General features: G+C 45.9%; 1 protein-coding gene and 1 pseudogene across 1 annotated transcript in view; both read right to left on the bottom strand.

Annotated features, from left to right (window-relative positions):
• The window catches only part of ESYT2 (extended synaptotagmin 2), a 52,111-nt gene extending 35,817 nt beyond the window's left edge, over window positions 1-16,294 (bottom strand). Inside the window, exons 1-4 of the mRNA XM_049785967.1 lie at window positions 16,004-16,294; window positions 6,106-6,147; window positions 4,151-4,285; window positions 2,008-2,084 (exon numbers count right to left, since the gene is read on the bottom strand). Of these exons, the coding sequence (XP_049641924.1) occupies window positions 2,008-2,084; window positions 4,151-4,285; window positions 6,106-6,147; window positions 16,004-16,294 (545 nt within the window). The remainder of the gene's footprint in view (window positions 1-2,007; window positions 2,085-4,150; window positions 4,286-6,105; window positions 6,148-16,003) is intronic.
• A 2,623-nt stretch (window positions 16,295-18,917) lies between these two features.
• LOC126025516 (6-pyruvoyl tetrahydrobiopterin synthase-like) lies at window positions 18,918-19,583 on the bottom strand (annotated as a pseudogene).
• Between the last annotated feature and the right edge of the window lie 1,171 nt (window positions 19,584-20,754).

Genomic DNA, 20,754 nt, shown 5'->3' with positions numbered 1-20,754 from the left:
CAGCTGAATCGGTTCTTGACGGGAGAGTTTAATCCATTTACATTTAAGGAAACTATTGGCAGAAAGGGCTGTTGTGCCATTATATTGTGTAGGGTGGTTGTTACAATTGAGGATTTGGTTTGTGTGATTGCTCTGAGTAGCTCATTTAGGGTCAGTTTGGTTAGCACAAATATCGTGAGTTCTTTTTTTGTCTGAAAATGTTTTTAACCCACCCTCCCATGTAAATGAGAGTTTTGCTGGATAGTGAACTCTAGGTTAAAAGTTTCTTTCATTCAGTAGTTTGAATATGTCAGTCCACTCTTTTCTTGCCTGGATTGTTTCAAATGGAAGATCTTGTTTGATTCTTATGTTGTTTCTTTTATACGTGAGGTTTTTATTCTCCTTTACTGCTTTAAATAGTTCATCTCGCTCTGTTTTTTGCTACTTGGATTACTAAATGTCTTGGTGTTATGGTCTGTTTTGTTTGGCACTCTTTTTGCCTCTTGAATTTGTAGAGAAACCTCTTTCCCAGGGTGGGGAAGTTCTCTGCTATTATCTCCCTCATAACTTGTTCTTCCCCTTTCCTGTTTTCTTCCCCTTCTGGAATTCCTATAATTTGGAGATTTTTTTTGTTGTTGTTGTTCAATAAGTACCTTACATTTTATTCCAGGGTTTTGTCTTTCCTTTCTTATTTGACTCCTTTATCACTGCTAGCTTGTGATTTGTCTTTAAGTTCGTCTATGCGTTCCACCTGTGTAATTCTGCTATTATGACCTGCTAACATGTTTTTTAGTTCCTTCAGTTCCATTTATATGGAATATCTCATCTTTTTAGAGTTCTTCTTTGAGTTGGTTGAATTGTTCATCCATAGATTTCTTAATTTTCAGGTTAGTGACTCTTTGATTTACATTAAGTCTTGATTTTAGGTCCTCATCTATAAGGTTCAGACATGTAGGTGGACTTGGAGATTTGGCAGGGTTTCTCTCCAAATCCCACACAGTAGATGTCTTTTTTAGTGGTTTGGAGTGCTGAAGTATCAGGGTGTTGAAAGAAGTGCCAGATCCAATCTGCCAGAAATGAAATGATGCTAGTGTATCCATGTGGTTTGGGAAAGGAAGGACTGATGGGAAGGAAGGGGGCTTCAGTAATGGCACTGGAACCCAGAAGGAGACAGAGGGAAGGAGAGGAGGCCCTGTTGTTTGAGCGTGGTAGAGGGGATTAGGACTAGCGTCTCCCTGTTCCTGCCCAGACACAGGCCTCACTGACCCCAGGAAACAAAGATTCAACAATGGCACTGGGACCCTGAAGGATGCTGAGAGAGACCCAAAAAGAGAGCCCTTTTGCGTTTGGTGGAAGGGATTAAGGTATGGGATTCTCTATTCCCTCCCCAACACAAACCTGGCTGGCCCCAAAGGGCAGATGAATAGTGACGGCACTGGAACCCAAAAGGAGACTGAGGGAAGGCTGGAGAGGAGGTCCCATTTGAGCTTGGTAGAGGGGATTAGGAGTAGAGCTTCCCTGTTCCCGCCCTGACACAGGCCTCACTGTCCCCAGGGAACAAAAATTCAGCAATCAATCAAACTTTGTAGTTTTCTTAGAGGGTCTTTCTCTTTTTTTTTTTTTTGGCATGCCTTGTGAATGGCAATTAATTGAATTTTAGGAACTATAGACATTTGTCAGGGGTCTCAAACTCAATTTACCTGGGGGCCGCAGGAGGCAAACTCGGGTGATCCTTGAGTGCAAAGTCAATAGTAAGCCTTGAACGTTGGGGTGTGTGTCCCAAACAACTAAAACAAAACAAAACAAAACAAAAGATTCCTCTAGGGCAGGGCCACAAAATGTTGTACACAGGGCTGTTTGCAGCCCGTGGGCCGTGAGTTTGAGACCCCTGGTTTAGATCATTACAATTTGGCTGTATCAGAAGAATTTAGTCTAAGTTCAGTAACAGGTAAGAAGTTTGCTCATTATGTCCCTCACTGTACAGGCATAGCTAGGTGGCATGTTGTTTACCATGAAATAAATGCTTACCTAACCTGAAGATCCAAAATAATTTGTCTCTTGTCCACATTTTCAGTATACACCTTAACACCGTTGATCCTCAGGGGCTGAAACAAGACGCAGTTTATTTGTAAATGCAGAGAGGATGTGAATACAAGGGGCAAGAGTAGAAAAACATGCCTCAAAGACTTCACAGGGGTGTAAAATTCCAAAGCACTTCCTTTGGGCCTTCATAGGAAGCGAGGTGCTGCCCAGATCTGCCCAGCACTCTCTGCTGTCATGGATTTCCCACCTGTCATTTCAATCACCTGAGGTATGGTTTTGGCATTGGCCAGCCCGCAGCATAGAATACAGAGCTGGGCCCCAGTACCTGATGTCTCGGGAAGCCTCATTTGGTGCATGAAGGGTAAGGGCCTGTGAGGCCAGGACTGTCTGGACCCTGAAAGTCTGGCAGAGTTTCTTCTACAAGCAGATAAAGGCCTCTGTGTGGGGGTCAGCTCTGAGAAGCTGAGTAGAGAAGGATAAAGCAACTGAGCACTGACAAGGGGCTTGGAACAGACAAGGGGCACAGATTCACCGCCAAATCGGTGGGAGTTCCAAAGGGACAAGCCCCAGTGTCCAGCGAGGCCTATGTGTAAAGTATGTGTAAAGCATGTGTAAAGTGAGAAGGCTTGTGTTTCAGAGCAGCAAGGAGAAAGTTCAGAGGAAAGGGGCCTGTTTCCATGCAGGATGCCTGGGCTAGAACCTAGGCTGGAACAGCCTGGCTCCAGAGTGTCACCAGGAATAATCCTAGACCACTTCACTGAAATTAACTCCTGAGCATTGCTCGATGTACCCCCTAACAGAAGCAACCCCCCTAAAAGAGACACAACTGTTAGGTGACACCTTACTTTACCCAAAATAAAGATAATCCCTGGCTTCTTTTTATCTGTTTGTTTACAACTTGGTTTCACCAAGTTTTATAAATAAATGTGGGCTGCACAGGTTCAGGATAGCCTGAGCTATCTGTCCAAGGATACCCACCTAGGGCTGGTCTCTGTATTCAATAAAAACATTTCTGGCAGGCAGCTTGAGGGAGATATGAGGTAGAAGACTGCCAGACTACATGTGTTTCACTTTCAGCCTGGTTTGGATTATTTCCTATGCGACCCTAATTCAGACTGGTCCACCTGGGATTGGAGATACGGTGCATGAGGGGATTTTACACACAGCCTTCGATTATTGCTAATTACTGTAAAGAATACGTTTTTTTCCTTTGGTTTTTGGGCCACACCCGGCGGTGCTCAGGGGTTACTCCTGGCTGTCTGCTCAGAAATAGCTCCTGGCAGGTATGGGAGACCCTATGGGACACTGGGATTCGAACCAACCACCTTTGGTCCTGGATTTGCTGCTTGCAAGGCAAACGCCGCTGTGCTATCTCTCTGGGCCCTGTAAAGACTATCTTTGAGAGCGCCAAAGTCATAGAACAGCAGGTAAGATGCTTGCTTCGTATGTTGCCGAACTGAGGTTTGATCCCCAGTACCCCTTTTTGGTCTCCTGAGCCCACCAGGAGTAATCTTTGAGTACAGCTAAATGTGCCCCAAAACAAAAAAGAAAAACAAAATAAAAACCAAAACAATAAATACTGTTTAAAAAAAGACAAAAATTAGCCATAATCAATGATGAACAATCTAAAATTTAGATTCTAAATGAAGTCTTGAGGGTTCTACCAGATTGGGAATTAGCAGCTTTCCTATAGACATAATATACTTCTTTATAATTAATAACAATCAATATGTATAACAATTAAATGATAATACTACTAAATATAACGAATAAATATAACGAATACTGAAACTTCTTTCCCAACACTATGTAGTTAACAGGACACATAGATGCCTGATGCTATAACAATTCCTGCAGTATTTTGATTTCCTTTTCATTTTGTTTTTGGATTTGGGGGCCACACTCCATGGTGCTCAGGATCTATTTTGGGCTCTGTGCTCAAGAGTAAACCCTCGTGGCGGCAGGGTGTGCTATTCCCCAAAAGGCCAGCCCCTGAAGGACTGTTTTTCAGGGCATCCATGCGGCACAGCTCAGGAGTTGTCTATCACAGAGACGGCTCTCTCAGAAGCTCTGAGCCTGTTTGCTGCGTTTCCCAAGCAAGCCACTGCTGGCTCAGTAGGACACTGACCTGCTGGCCCATGTGGATCCTTGTGAAGCTGAAGGTGTTCAAATGGGTGCTGGCACCCCGCACGGCCGGTTCTATGGCTTCTCGGAACAGCTTCTCCACAAATTGGCAGATAAATGGCCACATGTGCTTCACGGACTAGAGAGGAGATATGCGTTTGAGATGCGGAGAGACATACCACATAGGCACCACCAGGAGAAATTATGCCTCACGGCTTGCTCAGGAGTTACTCCTGGCTCTATACTCAGAAATCACTCCTGGCAAGCTTGGGGACCATATGGGATGCCAGGATTCAAACCACGGTCCTTCTGCATGCAAGGCAAATGCCCTACCTCCATGCTATCTCTCCAGTGCCTTGTTTTATTTTTTTGGTCACACCCAGTGGCGCTCAGGGGTTACTCCTGACTCTGCTCTCTGAGATCACCTTTGGCAGGCTCGGGGGAACATGTGGGATGCCGGGATTCAAACCACCGTCCGTCCTGGTTCGGCTGCATGCAAAGCAAATGCCCTACTGCTGTGCTATATTATATCTCTTCGGCCCCGTCTCTCTTTTTACTGTTACAGGTTTGCTTTCATACTCGAAGCTCCCAGTACCACATGCAACACCCATTCCCCACCCCACCCCCATTAATACAATTTTAACATGTTCAAGTTACCATGAAATCGGGATTTATTGGGATGATATGGGCAGCAGTTTTCTGGTTAAATATTCTGTTTAAGTGTATCAGCACATTTAAGTCATAAACTCTAGCTAAGAAAATGAAGAGTCCTGCGGTTTGAATTCATCACTGAAAACTTTAAAATCACATTGACCCTAATAGCCAGGAATGATCCCCCCTTAAGACAATGGGGATTGGGGCCGGCGAGGTGGCGCTAGAGGTAAGGTGTCTGCCTTGTAAGCGCTAGCCAAGGAAGGACCCCGGTTCTATCCCCCGGCGTCCCATAGGGTCCCCCCAAGCCAGGGGCAATTTCTGAGCGCTTAGCCAGGAGTAACCCCTGAGCATCAAACGGGTGTGGCCCGAAAAAATAAACAAAACAACAACAAAAAAAGGCAACAAGGGGATCACTGTCTGTGAACTTTACCATCCAATTCTCATGAGAAATAAGAATAATGATGAAAGAGATCTAAATCAAGTCTACTGGCCAGAAATAACTTCCTTAAAAATATTATTAAGGGGGGCCAGTGAGAGAGCATGGAGGTAACAGGGCGTTTGCCTTGCATGCAGAAGGACGGTGGTTCAAATCCCGGCATCCCACATGGTCCCCCGAGCCTGCCAGGAGCGATTTCTGAGCGTAGAGCTTGGAGTAACCCCTGAGCGCTGCTAGGTGTGACCCAAAAACCAATATGTGTATATATATATATATATTATTATTATTATTATGGGCCGTAGAGATAGTACAGTGAGTGAGTCACTTCCTTGCATGTGGCCAACCTGGATTTGATTCCCAGCATCACATATTTCAGGAGTAATTCTTGAGCACAGACGTAATGTATTAATAGTATATACTACCTATAGTCATATATAAATATTAGACAATATAAATTATAGGATATACACATGCATGTATAATATAATGTATCATGTATGTAGTATATTATATATAATGTAATAGAGCATATATCATATACATTAATATGTCAATATAGACCTATGTATTCCATTATTATGACTGGTCACTTCCTTGAGATTTCTCTACTGGCTCATAACAGTGCTTTTAACATTTTGCTTCAGATGATTACCATGTTGATCTAAATCACGAGGCTGATCTAAACTGAGACAGACTTAAAGCCAAAGACACGTAAGTTGGTTTCGTCAAAAGGAAGTCACTCTTAGCTACTTCTACTTCAGAAGTAGAAGTCACTCCACAAAGTTCAAATGGGAGCTGTAAACATTCCAATCCCCAAACATGGAAAGATGGGATCTCATCTTTCTGTCCTGCTGAATCTCTGCTCATACCTTATTTAGCCATTCTGCTCTCTCCGTGTCTGGAAAATGAACCTAGGGAAGAAACACAAGGACACGCCTTAGGAACGCCCAAGAATTTAAACAGTCATCGGCAATTCTCTGTTTCCCTAAGCCTGTCTGTTTACCAAGGCTGTATTCCCCAAGCCCAGTTGGAAGCTCCGCAGGGAGCTTTCAGGGAAAGCACACTGGCCAGCTGCCCGCTCACTTGCGAGCTCTGAACATGGTTCAGTGGCAAGCACACGCCCTCACCGAATCCCGGTGCCCAGATGCAGCTGCGGGGAAGCCTCAGTATCTGCCTGAAATCTGGACAGAGTGGGGGCAGAAATGTCCCGGCTCTGCCTTGGAAAGTCATTCTTCTGGTTGTCAGAACTAGTATTGTACACTACAGAAACGGAATCTGTACACCCAAAAGCATGCCATTCCCTTCTCCTCTCTTCTGGCTCAGACTACCAGCTGCCTCCTGCCTGCCCCACCCATCTCTCTTCTTGATCATCACAGTGTTCCTGGAGCCAAGGAGGCAGTTGGGGGAAAGAACATGAATGGAGCACAGGTAGGAAGAAAACTGCTCAGAAAATAAAAGATTCTTTTTCGTTTAGAAAATGGAAGATTCTTTTCTACGACCCTGGCAGGGAAGGCCAGAAGTGGACTCTTCCTCTGGGTACTGTCCCAGTAACCATGACCCTGAGAAAATAGGAAAGCAGAACTTTCTGAGGAACCTCACATGGCAACTTCCCTTCCAGAAATGAGGTCAAGCATTTCCAGTGTTCAGAATCTTCTTCTCCCCAAATGCTAGGAGTGACTGGGATGCCTGTTTATACCTGTCGCACTAAGACATGAGGCACCATCGTGGAAACCACCCTGCCAAGCACAGCCCATCTCCATGGCACTGAGTGTGGCCCTGAGACCACAGTGCCACCGCAGGCCCCTTAGCACAAAGCGCAGGGCCAGGGGCAGGGGCAGACTCTAGCAGTGGTCCTCAAACTATGGCCCACAGGCCACATATTGTATTTGTATCTGTTTTGTTTCTTCATTGCAAAATAAGATATATGCAGTGTGCATAAGAATTTGTTCCTAAGTTTTTTGTTTTTTTTTTTGTTTTTTGTGGTTTTTGGGTCACACCCGGCAGTGCTCAGGGGTTATTCCTGGCTCCATGCTCAGAAATTGCTCCTGGCAGGCACAGGGGACCATACGGGATGTTGGGATTCGAACCGATGACCTTCTGCATGAAAGGCAAACGCCTTACCTCCATGCTATCTCTCCAGCCCCTGTTCCTAAGTTTTGTTTTTACTATAGTTAGACCCTCCAATGGTCTGAGGGACAGTGAACTAGCCCCCTGTTTAAAAAGTTGGAGGACCCCTGCCAGGCTGAGTGGTGAGTTCACGGTCTGAGAAGCCCAGTTCCTAGTTCACACCAGTGCAGAAAACCCGCCTGACCACTAAGGTGGGTGAAAAGTGTCTGCAAGGTTGCACTAGCACCCTCCATGGTCTCTGGTGTCTAAGCTCTGAAAGTCCACCCGCAAGTGCCCAGTAGAATAACATCACTCAGGGAACTGTTTGGGTGCTGAAGGGAGCCCACAGAGACAACTCTGAGCATCTGCCAAACAAAGTGGGTGCCCACCAGGTCATGGATTCTAAGGAGGAAGATCAGGACGGTGGCCCAGGCCAAGCAGATTCTCAGAGTAGGAGGGAGGTGACCCTTACCTCTTTCCCTAGGACCTTTCCCTCCCACAGCTGTGCTAGTGGGCTTGGAGGCACACATTCAGACACACACCTCATTTAAAGAAGTGTATCTAAAGGTCTTTTCTGTCTCCTATCTCCTCTCTCTCTCTCTCTCTCTCTCTCTCTCTTTCTTTCTCTCTCTCTCTCTCTCTCTCTCTCTCTCTCTCTCTGTCTCTCTCTGTCTCTGTCTCTCCCTCCCACCCCACCCTCCCTCCACTTCCACTTCTACTGAGTTCAATACCGCCCCTTTCTCTGGGTCGGGGTGGGTCACAGCTGGCAGTCCTTGGAAGCTGCTGCCCCATGCAGGGGTCAGACCCAGGCTTCCTGTTCCAAAGTCTGTGTTTCAACCCTTTAAACACCTCTCCCCAGTGTCCATCCACACACTGTCCCCTCTGCCACTCTAGCCACACCTGCCTCCAGGTGGTTACAAAATTGTTCATGATTGAGTTATACAATGTCCACCACCCTTCACCAGTGCATATTGAGTGACTGCTTCTGTATGAGGCCTCAGGTTCAAACTCATAGTTCTTAGGGGCCGGAGTGATAGCACAGCAGGTAGGGCATTTGCCTTGCGTGTGGCCAACCTAGGATAGACCCGGGTTTGATCCCTGGCATCCTATATTGTCCCCCAGGCCTGCTAGGAGTGATTTATGAGCACAGAGCAAGCAGTAACCTCTGAGCACCACCGAGTGTGGCCAAAAACAAAAACAAACTCATCGTTCTGATATAACAGACCTAAAGTAGTAAATAGCCCAATTTGGTTTAAATTACATATTTGGGGCCAAGGATCTTGCTCAGTGGTAGAGGTCCTCCCTTGGATATGTGAAGCTCTGGGTTCAAACTCTGGTACCAGCAGGGTAAAAAAGAAAAGAAAAACGAAATAAACTGTTTAGGGTCACAAAGAGATTAAGAGGCTGTGCTCATGCTTTCTGTGAAGGAGGCCTGCATTCCACAGTCCTCCTGAGCACTGAGTCAGGAACACCAGTACCATCAGATGTAACCCCCCAAATTAGTCGTTTAGGTTTTTTTTTTTTGGGGGGGGGAGGGCTATACAGACTCAAGGCTTACTCCTGGATCTGCATTCAGGAATTACTCGTGGTAGGCTTGGAAGGACCATATGAGATGCTGGGGGTTAAACCAGGGTTGGCTGCATGTGAGTGAGGCAAGCACCCTCTCTTCTGTAGCTTTCTTGGTCCCTAGTTTTCTGTTTTGTTTTAGGGCCATACCTGTAAATTCTAGGGCAACACTTAGTGTAGTTCTGTTTTTTTTGTTTTTTGTTTTTTGGTTTTGGGGTCACACCTGGCAGTGCTCAGGGGTTCCTCCTGGCTCTACACTCAGAAATCACTCCTGGCAGGCTTGAGGAACCACATAGGATGCTGGGCTTCGAACCACCATCCTTCTGCATGCAAGGCAAACACCCTACCTCCATGCTACCTCTCTGGCCCCGTAGTTCTTAATCTTGGCAGAGCTGGGGACCTTGACTGGGGACTGGGGACTGGAGCGCTAAGTCTCCTGTGTACAGATAATTCACAGTGGCCCTTTGAGCTACCTTTGGGCTTCAGAGTAGATGCTTTGTTCATTAGTTCTCATCTCCCAAAGTGGGCATTACTGTCCCTCTGGGGTTTGGCCTTTTGGTTGGGGGCAACAGCAACTTCTGGTGTAATTGGGGGATGTGTTTTCAGTTTGTTTACTTGTAGATTCAGGGAGGGTGCTGATCAATTATTTTCTGAAAGGAGGTGAAAGGTCATATATGTTTGTTTATTATCCTCCAATTTAATTCTTAACTTACATAAATGATACATTTTGGTTTGCATTACACCAGGGCAGGGCCACAAAACGTTGTATGGAGGGCCACGAGTTTGAGACCCCTGTATTACACCCTCCCGAGCTTCTTAAAAACTCTGAGAAGAGGGGCCGGAGAGACATCAAAGGAGGTAGAACGTTTGTCTTGCATGCAGAAGGACCGTGGTTCGAACCCCAGCATCCCATATGGTCCCCGAGCCTGCCAGGAGCGATTTCTGAGCATAGAGCCAGGAGTAAACCCTGAGCGCTGCTGGGTGTGATCCAAAAACAAACAAAACAAACAAACAAAAAAACCTCTGAGAAGACATTTTTTCACCACAGAAAATGACTCAGGGGTTGGACAACCTAGTATCCTGGAGCCCAGAGTCGGTTTTATGCCAGAGAACTTCAGGGATAAGGTCTCTTTGTATTTTAGGCAAGGCTTCTTTTCAATTTTACCCATATTTTGCTGGGCCTATGCAAAAACAACACTTGCCACTCTTACACTGCTATTGCTGTATTTTTTTAACTCATCCTTTAAAAAAAAAAACAACTTACTAAACTCTCTGCTGGTGTTTCATTGAATTCAATGTGAGTCAATAGTTTTCAAAAAATACTCTCCTTTCTTTTCCATCTCTTTAGTTTTTCTTTCAACTTTCTATTTAAAAAATGTTGCTTTTGTTTGGTCTTCCTAAAACTGTCTTATTATCAGATATGTCAACCATGTAATGCATTTTCTTCAAATAAATTAAAAAAAAACTCAGAAGAAAAAAATTCCCTCAAGGAAAATCTTGTACACAATAGCAAAGAACAGTAACTTTTCAACCCTTTCATACTTGCAGACAGGTGAAAAGAGAAGAAATATTTCAGAGTGCTTTGTGTGAAGGCAGAAATAAAGAAACATCATATTGAGCTGAAGCAATAGTAACAGCAGGTAGGGCACTTGCCTGGCATCTGACTAAACCCAGGCTCAATCCCTGGCATTCCATACTTGATTCCCAGGCTTCAACAGGAGTGATCTCTGAGCACCACTGGGTAAGACAGAAGTAAGCCTTGAGCACCACTGGGTGAGACCCAAAAACCAAAAGGAAAGAAAAGAAAGAAAAGAAGCATCATGTCTAAGAAGAATGTTTCTATGCTAAGATTCATATAGCACTACTTATTTTATAGTGCCAGTGTATGATTCAGGTCTACCATGCATAGCAGCAATACCTTGCACACTAGCAGGGAATCTCAGAGGACGGTGCTGCTCTGATGACTGGCTGTTGAAATCTACCAGTGCAGAACAGTCAAATAAGGGGCTTTACTATGCTTCATTTCTCCATCATCACAGAGAAAGAGCATAAAGGACCAACTGTCAAAAGAGTTGAGTAACACTGGCTGACAGTTTGGGGCTTTGCTTATTTTCAGCCAAATATAGCTCAGTATGCATTGTCAACATGAAAAGGATCATGCACCTTGGCAATATTAAAAAGGATTTTTTTCAGCTTGCTCTTTTAAGTCTGTGTTCTCCTTTGATCATGGATCTCACATGTTTGTTTCTATATCTTTGTACCCACCTGTGTTCTCTCTTGAACACATATTTCCTCTTTCCCTTCACATCTTTCTAAGTAAGTTTCCTTTAATAAAAACTATCTTCTTTTACAAAAGAAGTAAGTAAAAGCAAAAATTTGAAGGAAAAAGTAGTGGAGGGTGGGGCCAGAGAGATAGCATGGAGGTAAGGCGTTTGCCTTTCATGAAGAAGGTCATTGGTTCGAATCCTGGCATCCCATATGGTCCCCCGAGCCTGCCAGGAGCGATTTCTGAGCATGGAGCTAGGAGTAACCCCTGAGCACTGCCAGGTGTGACCCCAAAACAAAAAACAAACAAACAAAAAGTAGTGGAGGGGCCAGAGTGATAGATAGTACAGTGGGGAGAATGCTAGCCTTGCACATGACCCACCTGGGTGCGATCCCTGGTATCCCATATGGTCCACCAAGCATAAAGGAAGAAATTCCTGAGCTCAGAGATAGAAGAAAGTCCTGAGCACCCCACCGCAAGAAAAGAAAACTAAAGTAGAGGAACATTTCTTTTTCATATCTGTATCTGTATAGTTTTTCAAGATTATTTGAGCCTAGGCAGAGATAGTATACATGTTAAGGAGTTGCCTTGCAAGCTACCATTCACAGTTCCCTTAGCACTGCTCAAGTGACCCTAAGCACAGACATGGGATTCAGTCCTGAGCACTGCTGGGGGTGGGGGGATGTGGAAACTGCATCCCCAAAGATTACTCTTCAAAGTCTGATTTGATCCCTCCCAAGTGATACAGGGTAGAGATGTTCAGCAAAACAGGAATCTGGCTTCAATGCCTTGCACTGAATAACAACAATAACAAAAAACTAGCAAAAGAACAACTAAAAACCACCAGTCCATCAATCGATTCAAACCAGCCAGGACCTTCTTTCTTTTATGAGGAAAAACAGTGAAAAATGAGAAACACAGTCTTTTAAAAATATTCTTATCTATGTTTTTCCTCAAAGTGTCCCATTGTATCTCATTGTCCATATCTCGCATAAAGTTTCAGTTGACTATGTGTCAACTTTGGATAGATAAGACAGGAGGGGAGGCACTTGCCTTGCATGCAGCTGTGAAGCAGACCCTTGTAAGGACTCATTCCTGAAGACAGAGCCAGGAACAGCCCCCAGCACTGCAGAGTGTTGTCCCAAACAAAACAAAAGCAATCTATTGGTGTTAGGAGTGAGGATCATATCTATTTATTATTTCCTCATCTGTACCACCTATGAATCACACTCAAATAATGTGTATCATGAACTACTTTGTAACTATGTATCTCACCGTGATTCAATTAAAAACATTTTTTTTTTAATGTATACAGGGGCTGGAGGGCCACTAGTACATTTACCTCACAGGCATCAGATCCAGATTCGATTCCTGGGACCACCAGGAGTATTTCCTTAGTGCAGAGCCAGGAGTAAACTCTGAACATCGCTGATGTGAACCAAATAAATAAATAAGGGCCCGGAGAGATAGCACAGCGGCGTTTGCCTTGCAAGCAGCCGATCCAGGGCCAAAGGTGGTTGGTTCGAATCCCGGTGTCCCATAGGGTCCCCCGTGCCTGCCAGGAGCTATTTCTGAGCAGATAGCCAGGAGTAAGCACTGCTGGGTGTGGCCCAAAACCAAAATAAATAAATAAATAAGTAAATACATAAATAATCAAAGTATACAAATATATCACCTTCGAAGACACTATATGTGGCAGAGCAATAATATAGTAGGGGAGTGTTTGCCTTGCATGCAGCAGACCTGGGTTCAATTCCTGGCATCCCTTGCACACGGAAGGAAGTAATTCCTGAGCACAGAGCCAGGAGTCACCCTGAGCGTCACTGGGTCTGGCCCCCCAAAAATCAAAAAATAAATTAAAACCCAAACCAAGACATTAAGTGTGTAAGTACAGTTTTTTTTTTATTTTTGTTTTGGGCCGCATCTGACAGTGCTCAGGGCTTCTGCTGGCCCTGTGACCAGGGGTCATTCCTGATGGGGCTCAGAGGGCCACATGGATCCCCTGGATAGAAACCGGTGGCCTCATGCAAGACAAGCATCTGACCTACTGTACCACCTCCAGTCCAGAATCCTTAGTTTTCTCTCATTTGCTCCCTAAGCACAGCAAATTGGTGGGAACCCTTCCTGACAGTGTAATTATATTTATTTATTGGCTATTACAAAAATAACTCACAACTCTGCATACATATATATATTTTTTTGCAAAAAAAAAGGGGGTGTCTTCTGGGGACCAGGGAGATGATGGAGAGGACTGAATACATGCTCTGCACGTGGGAGATCTAGGTTTGATCTTCAGCCCTGGAGCACTGAGCCAGGAGAGCCTGAGTACCACAGAGGAATAAAAGAAGTTTCAAAAAAAATCTTCCTTAAAACCCACACCCTTAGAGCTTTTCTTGGATCTAATAATCAGGTTTCACAAGAAACCTCCCACAAGTTTCCTAAACAACACAGGCTTGTTTGGAAATGTGCTTTGTGGGCCGGAGCAATAGCACAGCGGTAGGGCGCTACACGGCCAACCCAGGAAGGACCTTGGGAAGGACCTTGGTTGGATTCCCAGCATCCCTTATGGTCTCCTGAGCTTGCAGGAGCAATTTATGAGCACAGAGCCAGGAGTAACCTGAGCACTGCCAGGTGTGACACAAACACCAAAAACCAAAAAAAAAAAAAAAAAAAAAAGGAAAAAAGAAAAGGAAAGGAAATGTGCTTTGAAATGCACACATAAAACCTTAAACAAGAATTCTGAAGGGGGCCGGAGAGATAGCATGGAGGTAGGGCATTTGCCTTTCATGCAGAAGGGACAGTGGTTCGAATTGTGGGATCCCATATGGTCCTCCGAGCCTGCCAAGGAGCAATTTCTGAGGGTAGAGCCAGGAGTAACCCATGAGTGCTGCTGGGTGTGAATTCCCCCTCCCAATTTTTTTTTTTTTTTGAAGAAAGCGTAAGTTCCTTATTCTATAGATTAAAAACTATGGTTCATCAGCTTAAGTTAAAGAATCCAAAAAAAAGGATCTTTGGCTCATTCTATGAGGTAGCAGCAGTCTGTCCCTTTGGATATCACCTGGGTTGGCCAGCAAATTTGGTGCAAATCACGTCTGTATGGAAGTCCCACCAATTCCTGAGAATGCCAATACTGATTCTGCCTGCTGTTTGGGCCACATGTCTACTTTGATTTTAGCTACTAGAATCATCTAACTTCAGGTTACACAGATACAATGGCCTTCTACGTTTCCTAAGTGCAGTTTTACCACCTGAGCACTTTGACTTCCTCTCCACACCTGGGTTTCCTATTTCTGGCTACAAGCTATAGCTTGCTAGTTATTTTCATGCTCAGAAAAACACAAAGGTTAAAATGTCCATAATAGCTGACAGATTCTTTATTTTGAGGGGGGGTTTCGGCGGTGCTCAGGGGTTACTCCTGGCTCTGTGCTCAGTCTGTCCTGACATGCACATTCTATGGGATGCTGGGATTCTAACCAGCATCCATCCGGGATCACAAATGGCCTACCGCTGTGCTATCTCTCCAGCTAAGCTTCTTACTGTAATTGCTATTTGCCATCACAGGGTAACATCTATGCACCCCATCGTCTTTAGGACCACAACTAATGGTGCTGGGGGTTGGGCAGACGGCACGGGGATTCAAACCCATGCCTCCTCATGGAAATTCCATCAGCTCTCTGGCCCTTTCCCACTCCTCTTTGCCTTTTGTACCAGATACCCCACACCTTAGGGCACAAGTGTCTGATGCCAGGACACAGGGCCCATTACTCTGTGAAGACTAACTGGCCCTTTCACATACTTGACTTACCAACCCCTCTATGTAGACACCTTTGTCTGACAGAAGATAAGCGCCACTTCCTGTGCTCTAGAAAGTGACACCGGACTTACTGAGGGCAGAACAAGATGAAGTCAACTGCATAAATACATTACAACAGAGATGCATCCAAGACAAAAACGAACAAACGGGCTGGAGCAACGGGTAAGTAAGGTGCTGGCTTTGCAGCGGGCCTCCATGGACTCAATGCCCAGCACCCCGTTGAACATAGTCCTAAAGTGTCAGCAAAGCCCAGAGCACCCCTGAGTGTGAATTTCAAAACAAAAACCCCAACACCACCATGACCCCTTAAGTGTAACACATTCAACACTTGCTGGTCCTTTGGCCCCCAGTTCACACCAGATCCAAGTTTCCCGTCTTGTCTAACAACGTGGTCTGTGTAAAAAATGCTCCTGCAAAGAATTAGAAATCTTCCCCTGCAATGATTTCTTATCAACAAACTTGGGGGATGCTTATAGCTCTGCCCTGGGCCGACATCCATAACGACTGAGTTTTGGGGGGCCGGGGAACGAGCAAACCCCTCCAGTCCTTAGTAGCTGCCAGAAAAAGAAAAAAACACAAAAACTGGCCGGTCAGTGAAGGGAAGCCCAAGGCACAAGGGAGGGAAGTGACGCTTCCAGGAGAAAACAGTCTGGCCGGGGCACATACCAAAGGCAGGAGTCACAGGGCCAGCGGGAAGGGAAAGCTGGGGCTGGCAGCGTGGCGGACATGACAGTCGCAGTCCACCTGGCCAGGAGTTGGGAGCTGGGAAGGGCAGCAGGGGCGACCAGAGCCGCGGGCCTGGGGCTGTCAAGGGAGGCCCTGGGGTGGGCAGCGGCGCGCTGCGGGGTGAGGCGTGTCCCGGTCGCAGCCACCGGGATGGGCGGGTGGGTCCTGGCGGGCAGGTCCCTGGGGGAGATCCCTGGGCAGCCGGGGTCCGGGGAGTCCCGGGACTGGGCTGGAGGGCCCCGGTGCGAACCCGGCCAGCAGCCCCGGCCGCCCGCCGAGCCGCACTCACCCAGGCCGGCAGGTCGCAGGCGCGCAGGGCCAGGCGCGCGGCGCGCTCGTCGTCGTCCAGCAGCGCCAGGGCGCGGCCCAGGCGGCTGGCCTTGAGGCCGCGGCCGCGGCGGCACCACCAGAGCAGCCCGAGCCCCAGCACCACCCAGCTGAAGCTCAGGCCCAGGTAGCCCAGCGCGTACACGGGCAGCAGCAGCGCGAAGCCGCGCGCCAGCTGCGCCAGCTGCGCCAGCAGCCCCGGCACGTCGGCCGCGGGCGCGGGCCCCGGGCGCTCGGCCTCGGGGGCGCTCATGGTGCCCCGCGATGGGCCCCGCCGCGGCCAGCCGGGCGCCGGGCCTGTGGGTGGGCCGAGCGGGCGCGGCCGAGGCGGCGCTTTCCGGCGGCGGGCGTGCCCGGGGCGGAAGGGGGGACCCGACCCGACCCGCGCCACGCCCGCTGCCGCGCGGCCACCGGCCACCGGCTCTCGCAAGATCGGCTCCGGGAACCGGCCCGCGGAGGTGGCCCGAGAGGCGGAGGACGGCCGGACGCCCGAGGGCGTGGGTCTGCCCGGCCTGGGCACCCGCAGGGCCCGCGGGGCACTCCGAACCTGGCCCCTCTTGCGCGCTGGCGATGTGCAGGGATTGGGACCGGCCCAAAAGCCCCGAGCGGAACCACACCCTGCCCACTGACCACTCCCCACGCCACTAACTCTGACAGTGGCTCGCCCACACCCTGGGACCCTTTATGTGTCAATGTTTAAAACAGCGAGTGCCCCGTGAAATGGACAAGGCCTTCTTGTGTCTCATAAAAACGGTTTGATGCGACTGAGGGTTAGGGTCAGCCACCAAAATACATTGCTCCCATTTTCCACCACCTGTCTCACCTGTGTGAGATGAGCTTTTCAAGCCTGATGGCTATAAAAACTAAACACACAGAGACGCTGAGAGCTGTTGACAAAGAGCTGCGTGTGTCTTTCTTCGATTCGTACCAAGATATCAGCTTTGTGTTCAGCTAAACTGGCCCAGGTTTCGCCCCGAGTAAGTGAACAGAAATATGAACATTTGGGCCCGGAGAGATAGCGCAGCGGCGTTTGCCTTGCAAGCAGCCGGTCCAGGACCAAAGGTGGTTGGTTCGAATCCCAGTGTCCCATAGGGTCCCCCGTGCCTGCCAGGAGCTATTTCTGAGCAGACAGCCAGGAGTGACCCCCGAGCACCGCCGGGTGTGGCCCAAAATCCAAAAAAAAAAGAAATATGAACATTTATAAAATACTTCATTATTTCATAATAAAGTAACTACAAAATAATTTTTGTGTTCATTGGATTTCTATTCAAGATAATGACTATATAGTCAATACAGGCACACAGTTAAATGCTTTTTAACATTTTCTAATCATGGTGTGCCTTGTGTTTTGTTTTGTTTTGTTCTCATGAAAAAAGTGTGCTTTGCACAAAAAAGGTTGAAAAACACTGCTGTAGGTTGAGACACTCAGTTTCGTGAAATGCTCTAACCTCAGACGGGAGAAGGAAGTGGTTTTACCGTTCATGCTCTCCACCAAGTGACACTGAGGATGTTGTAAAGTCCCCATCTTATTCTCTGGCACTATCCTTGTGCTCCGATACCACCTTCCACTTGAGTGCCAAGGCCTCAAAATAAGCGATTGACGTAAACAGGAAGAAACATGGTCCTCTCCTTCTGCAGCCTTTCTATAGTGAAGACTTGAAGAAGTCCATAACAGAAAAGGCATGTAAAAAACAAAAAACAAAAAACAAACTCTGGATATCTGTTGGCTGCTGTCCCTGACATCCTCCTCTGCTCTGAGTCTCCAATGAACTTCATTTCAGACTCTAGGTTTCTGCTAGTCTGTTACTACTTGTACTTCTTCTCCATCTCCCGTGTCGTTTTCAGTGACCTATGTGCTTCTATGCAGTTTCCATGATAGACATGCTTCTTGGGAAAGTAGTTGTGTAGAAAATTGTACAAAACCTCTTGCACAGAAACGTCCAGATCAGCCTTTTTTTTTCTTTATACAAAGACATTTCTTGTGTGTTTAGTCATGAGGAAAAGATGCCAAAGATGAAATGTTAAGCTTAAGCAGGTAAATTTAATGACCAGAACAAAATGGGATCATTTGGAAATATGTACATGAGACACTTCAGTAATAGAACCTTTCATGTTGTCAGTTTTCCAGTTTAATATCTGTGATTATTCTTCAGTCTTCTCAGTTAAAACTTGTTTAGGTGGCCATAAGATCTTGAAACAAAACAACTGTATGTTTACTAATATTCTATTATTATTGAATGTATTATTCCTCATAAGCTCAAGTGCAACTTGCAAAATTACAATCAACAATGTATATTAAAGGAGTCTCATTATTCTTTGTATATCTATTTATGATGTACTACCTCAGTTGATTCAGTTTTGCAATTTTCATAACCCTGTGCCTCTGGCACACTGAGTAGTAATAAAGGGAACTCAATCATTAAAAAATATATATGCTTCCAGACTTGTGGTCACCTGTATGTATTTCTTTTCCATAAGCTTCCCCTACCATAAAGGCATAGATAATTTTGCCATTTATCTCATTCCAAGAAAGAATATTAAAAATAGTAATGGGAAATCAACAACAACAACAACAAAAAACCAGACTTCTTTTGCTTCCAAATAATTCCATATCAAATCATTTTGATAAAAAAATAATGTGATTTTTGGAGAGATAGCACAGCGGCGTTTGCCTTGCAGGCAGCCGATCCAGGACCAAAGGTGGTTGGTTCGAGTCCCGGTGTCCCATGTGGTCCCCTGTGCCTGCCAGGAGCTATTTCTGAGCAGACAGCCAGGAGTAACCCCTGAGCAACGCCGGGTGTGGCCCAAAACCCAAAAACCAAAAAAAAAAAAAAAAAAAAATGATTTTTAATCAATAAATAAAAGATTTTCTAAATGTTACTCAGGATACATTGCAAATGTCATTTTAACATAGACTGATTCAAAATAGGTCTTACAATGATTTCAATAAACCGAGCTCTCCAGAACTCAGTGTGGAGGTGCAGTAAGTAGGAATTACTTCTTAATAATTCAAAGGAATAATGATCTTTTCTCATAGTTGGAAAGAAATTGAGTCTTTCTACGGTTATCAACTCCAAGGAGCTATTCTCCTTTATAGACTACAATATTATTGTCAGTTTCATAGATTTTTACTTTATAAAGAACTCCCACAGGAAGAAGTTTCTGGAGGTTTTCCCAGATAGATACAGCCACATTTTCTGTCGTGCTTACAATATCTGCAAAGTATGGCACATCCAGATCCAGATTCTTAAGATCAAGAGGTTTCATAATTGCCTCCTCCATGTACTCTTTGAGATCAGTCAAATTCATAACCATTCCTGTAACAGGATCAATCTCTCCATGTACTGTTACCACAACTTTATAATTGTGAACGTGGCCATTTGGATTGTTGCATTTCCCAAAAAGTTTCAAATTTTCTTCATTACTCAGACATTTGCTGTGGAACCGGTGAGTCGCGCTGAACGAGACGACGCGGAGACCTGGGCCCAGCGGCGCCCACCTGGGCCGGCCGCGCACATATTCCCGCCACGCACACCTGGGCGGCGGCCCCCAGATCAGCCTTCTTATAAACATGCTTGCATTCCAGAGAAGATATAAGCCTTCTGCTTAACTTCACTCCTTTCTAATCTCTTCTCTTGGTTTGTTTTGAAGCCACAGCAGCAGTATACAGTGAAGCAGAAGCCTCATGCCTGCTTCTTGAGGCTAGGAAAATGGATGTATGGTTCAGGCAACAAATGCCAACACAGGAAATAATTCACACAAAGTTGAAGTGGATGAAGTCCAGGAAAATTCCACCACCCACTTTCTGTTCCTAACACAAAGGCCAGCAGGCATACAGCACAGGGGTGGAAAAGTGAAACTGCAAGCAGTTTCTCCCTGAGACCTGGGTCTTTACTGAGAAGCAAAAGACCACACCCAAGGTGGAGAACAGGTAGGATAAGGGATTAATCCAAAAGGTCCTTCAATTCACAGGTGCTCCAATCCAATTGATAAGCACCAGCAAAGAAGGCTTTTTCTGAATAGAATGCCAGTTATTCCAACATCTCCCCTTCTTAACTTTATAGAATCATGCAGGCATCTAAGGTAAATCAAAGTAATTTCTGTGCCAAGGTTCTAAGAATAAGGTGGAAGCCTCTATCTAAAAGATAAAAAGGGTGGCAGTTTTTGTGATAGGCACAGCACCATTTCCTGAAAAAGAAGGAAAATAAAACTTTTAGCCTAAAAACAAGGTGTTCTTTTTTACCCATGAAACATCCTATCATAAGACCAGCTCCAGGATCCAGACATACTAATTTTTTTCACTTCTTTAGTAAAATTTTTTCTATTTTTTTAAATGTAAATATTTGTTTAAGAACTGTTGTGTATTTGTTGTAATATTGTTTTTGCCTGTCATCCCACCTGGATCTTCCAGGTGGGGGTGATTAAGGAAAGAAATAAATAGCTTGTGGGGGAGGCATAGGGAGCTCTTTTGCTAGAACTGACGGCTTTTCGGAGCTGGCTGCAACTGACAAAAGACTCTTTTGCTGAGCCTTTGGTCCCCTAATCTTTTGCATTTGTTGATTATTTACTCCGGATATTATTATCAAGGTCTCCCCGAAAAGGGGGGATGGAAGAATGGGATTCAGTTTATCTTTCTGGGAGTTATTCTTAGACTTGCAGACCATCAGCAAGGGGTTTGACCTCCCCCCACAAAGAACCACGATTACAAGCATG

This window comes from Suncus etruscus, chromosome 13 (genome assembly GCF_024139225.1).
Source record: "Suncus etruscus isolate mSunEtr1 chromosome 13, mSunEtr1.pri.cur, whole genome shotgun sequence".
Classification (NCBI taxonomy): Eukaryota; Metazoa; Chordata; class Mammalia; order Eulipotyphla; family Soricidae; genus Suncus; species Suncus etruscus.
The sequence above is the reverse complement of the archived record's forward strand: the minus strand, read 5'-3'. Positions and strand labels throughout refer to the sequence as shown.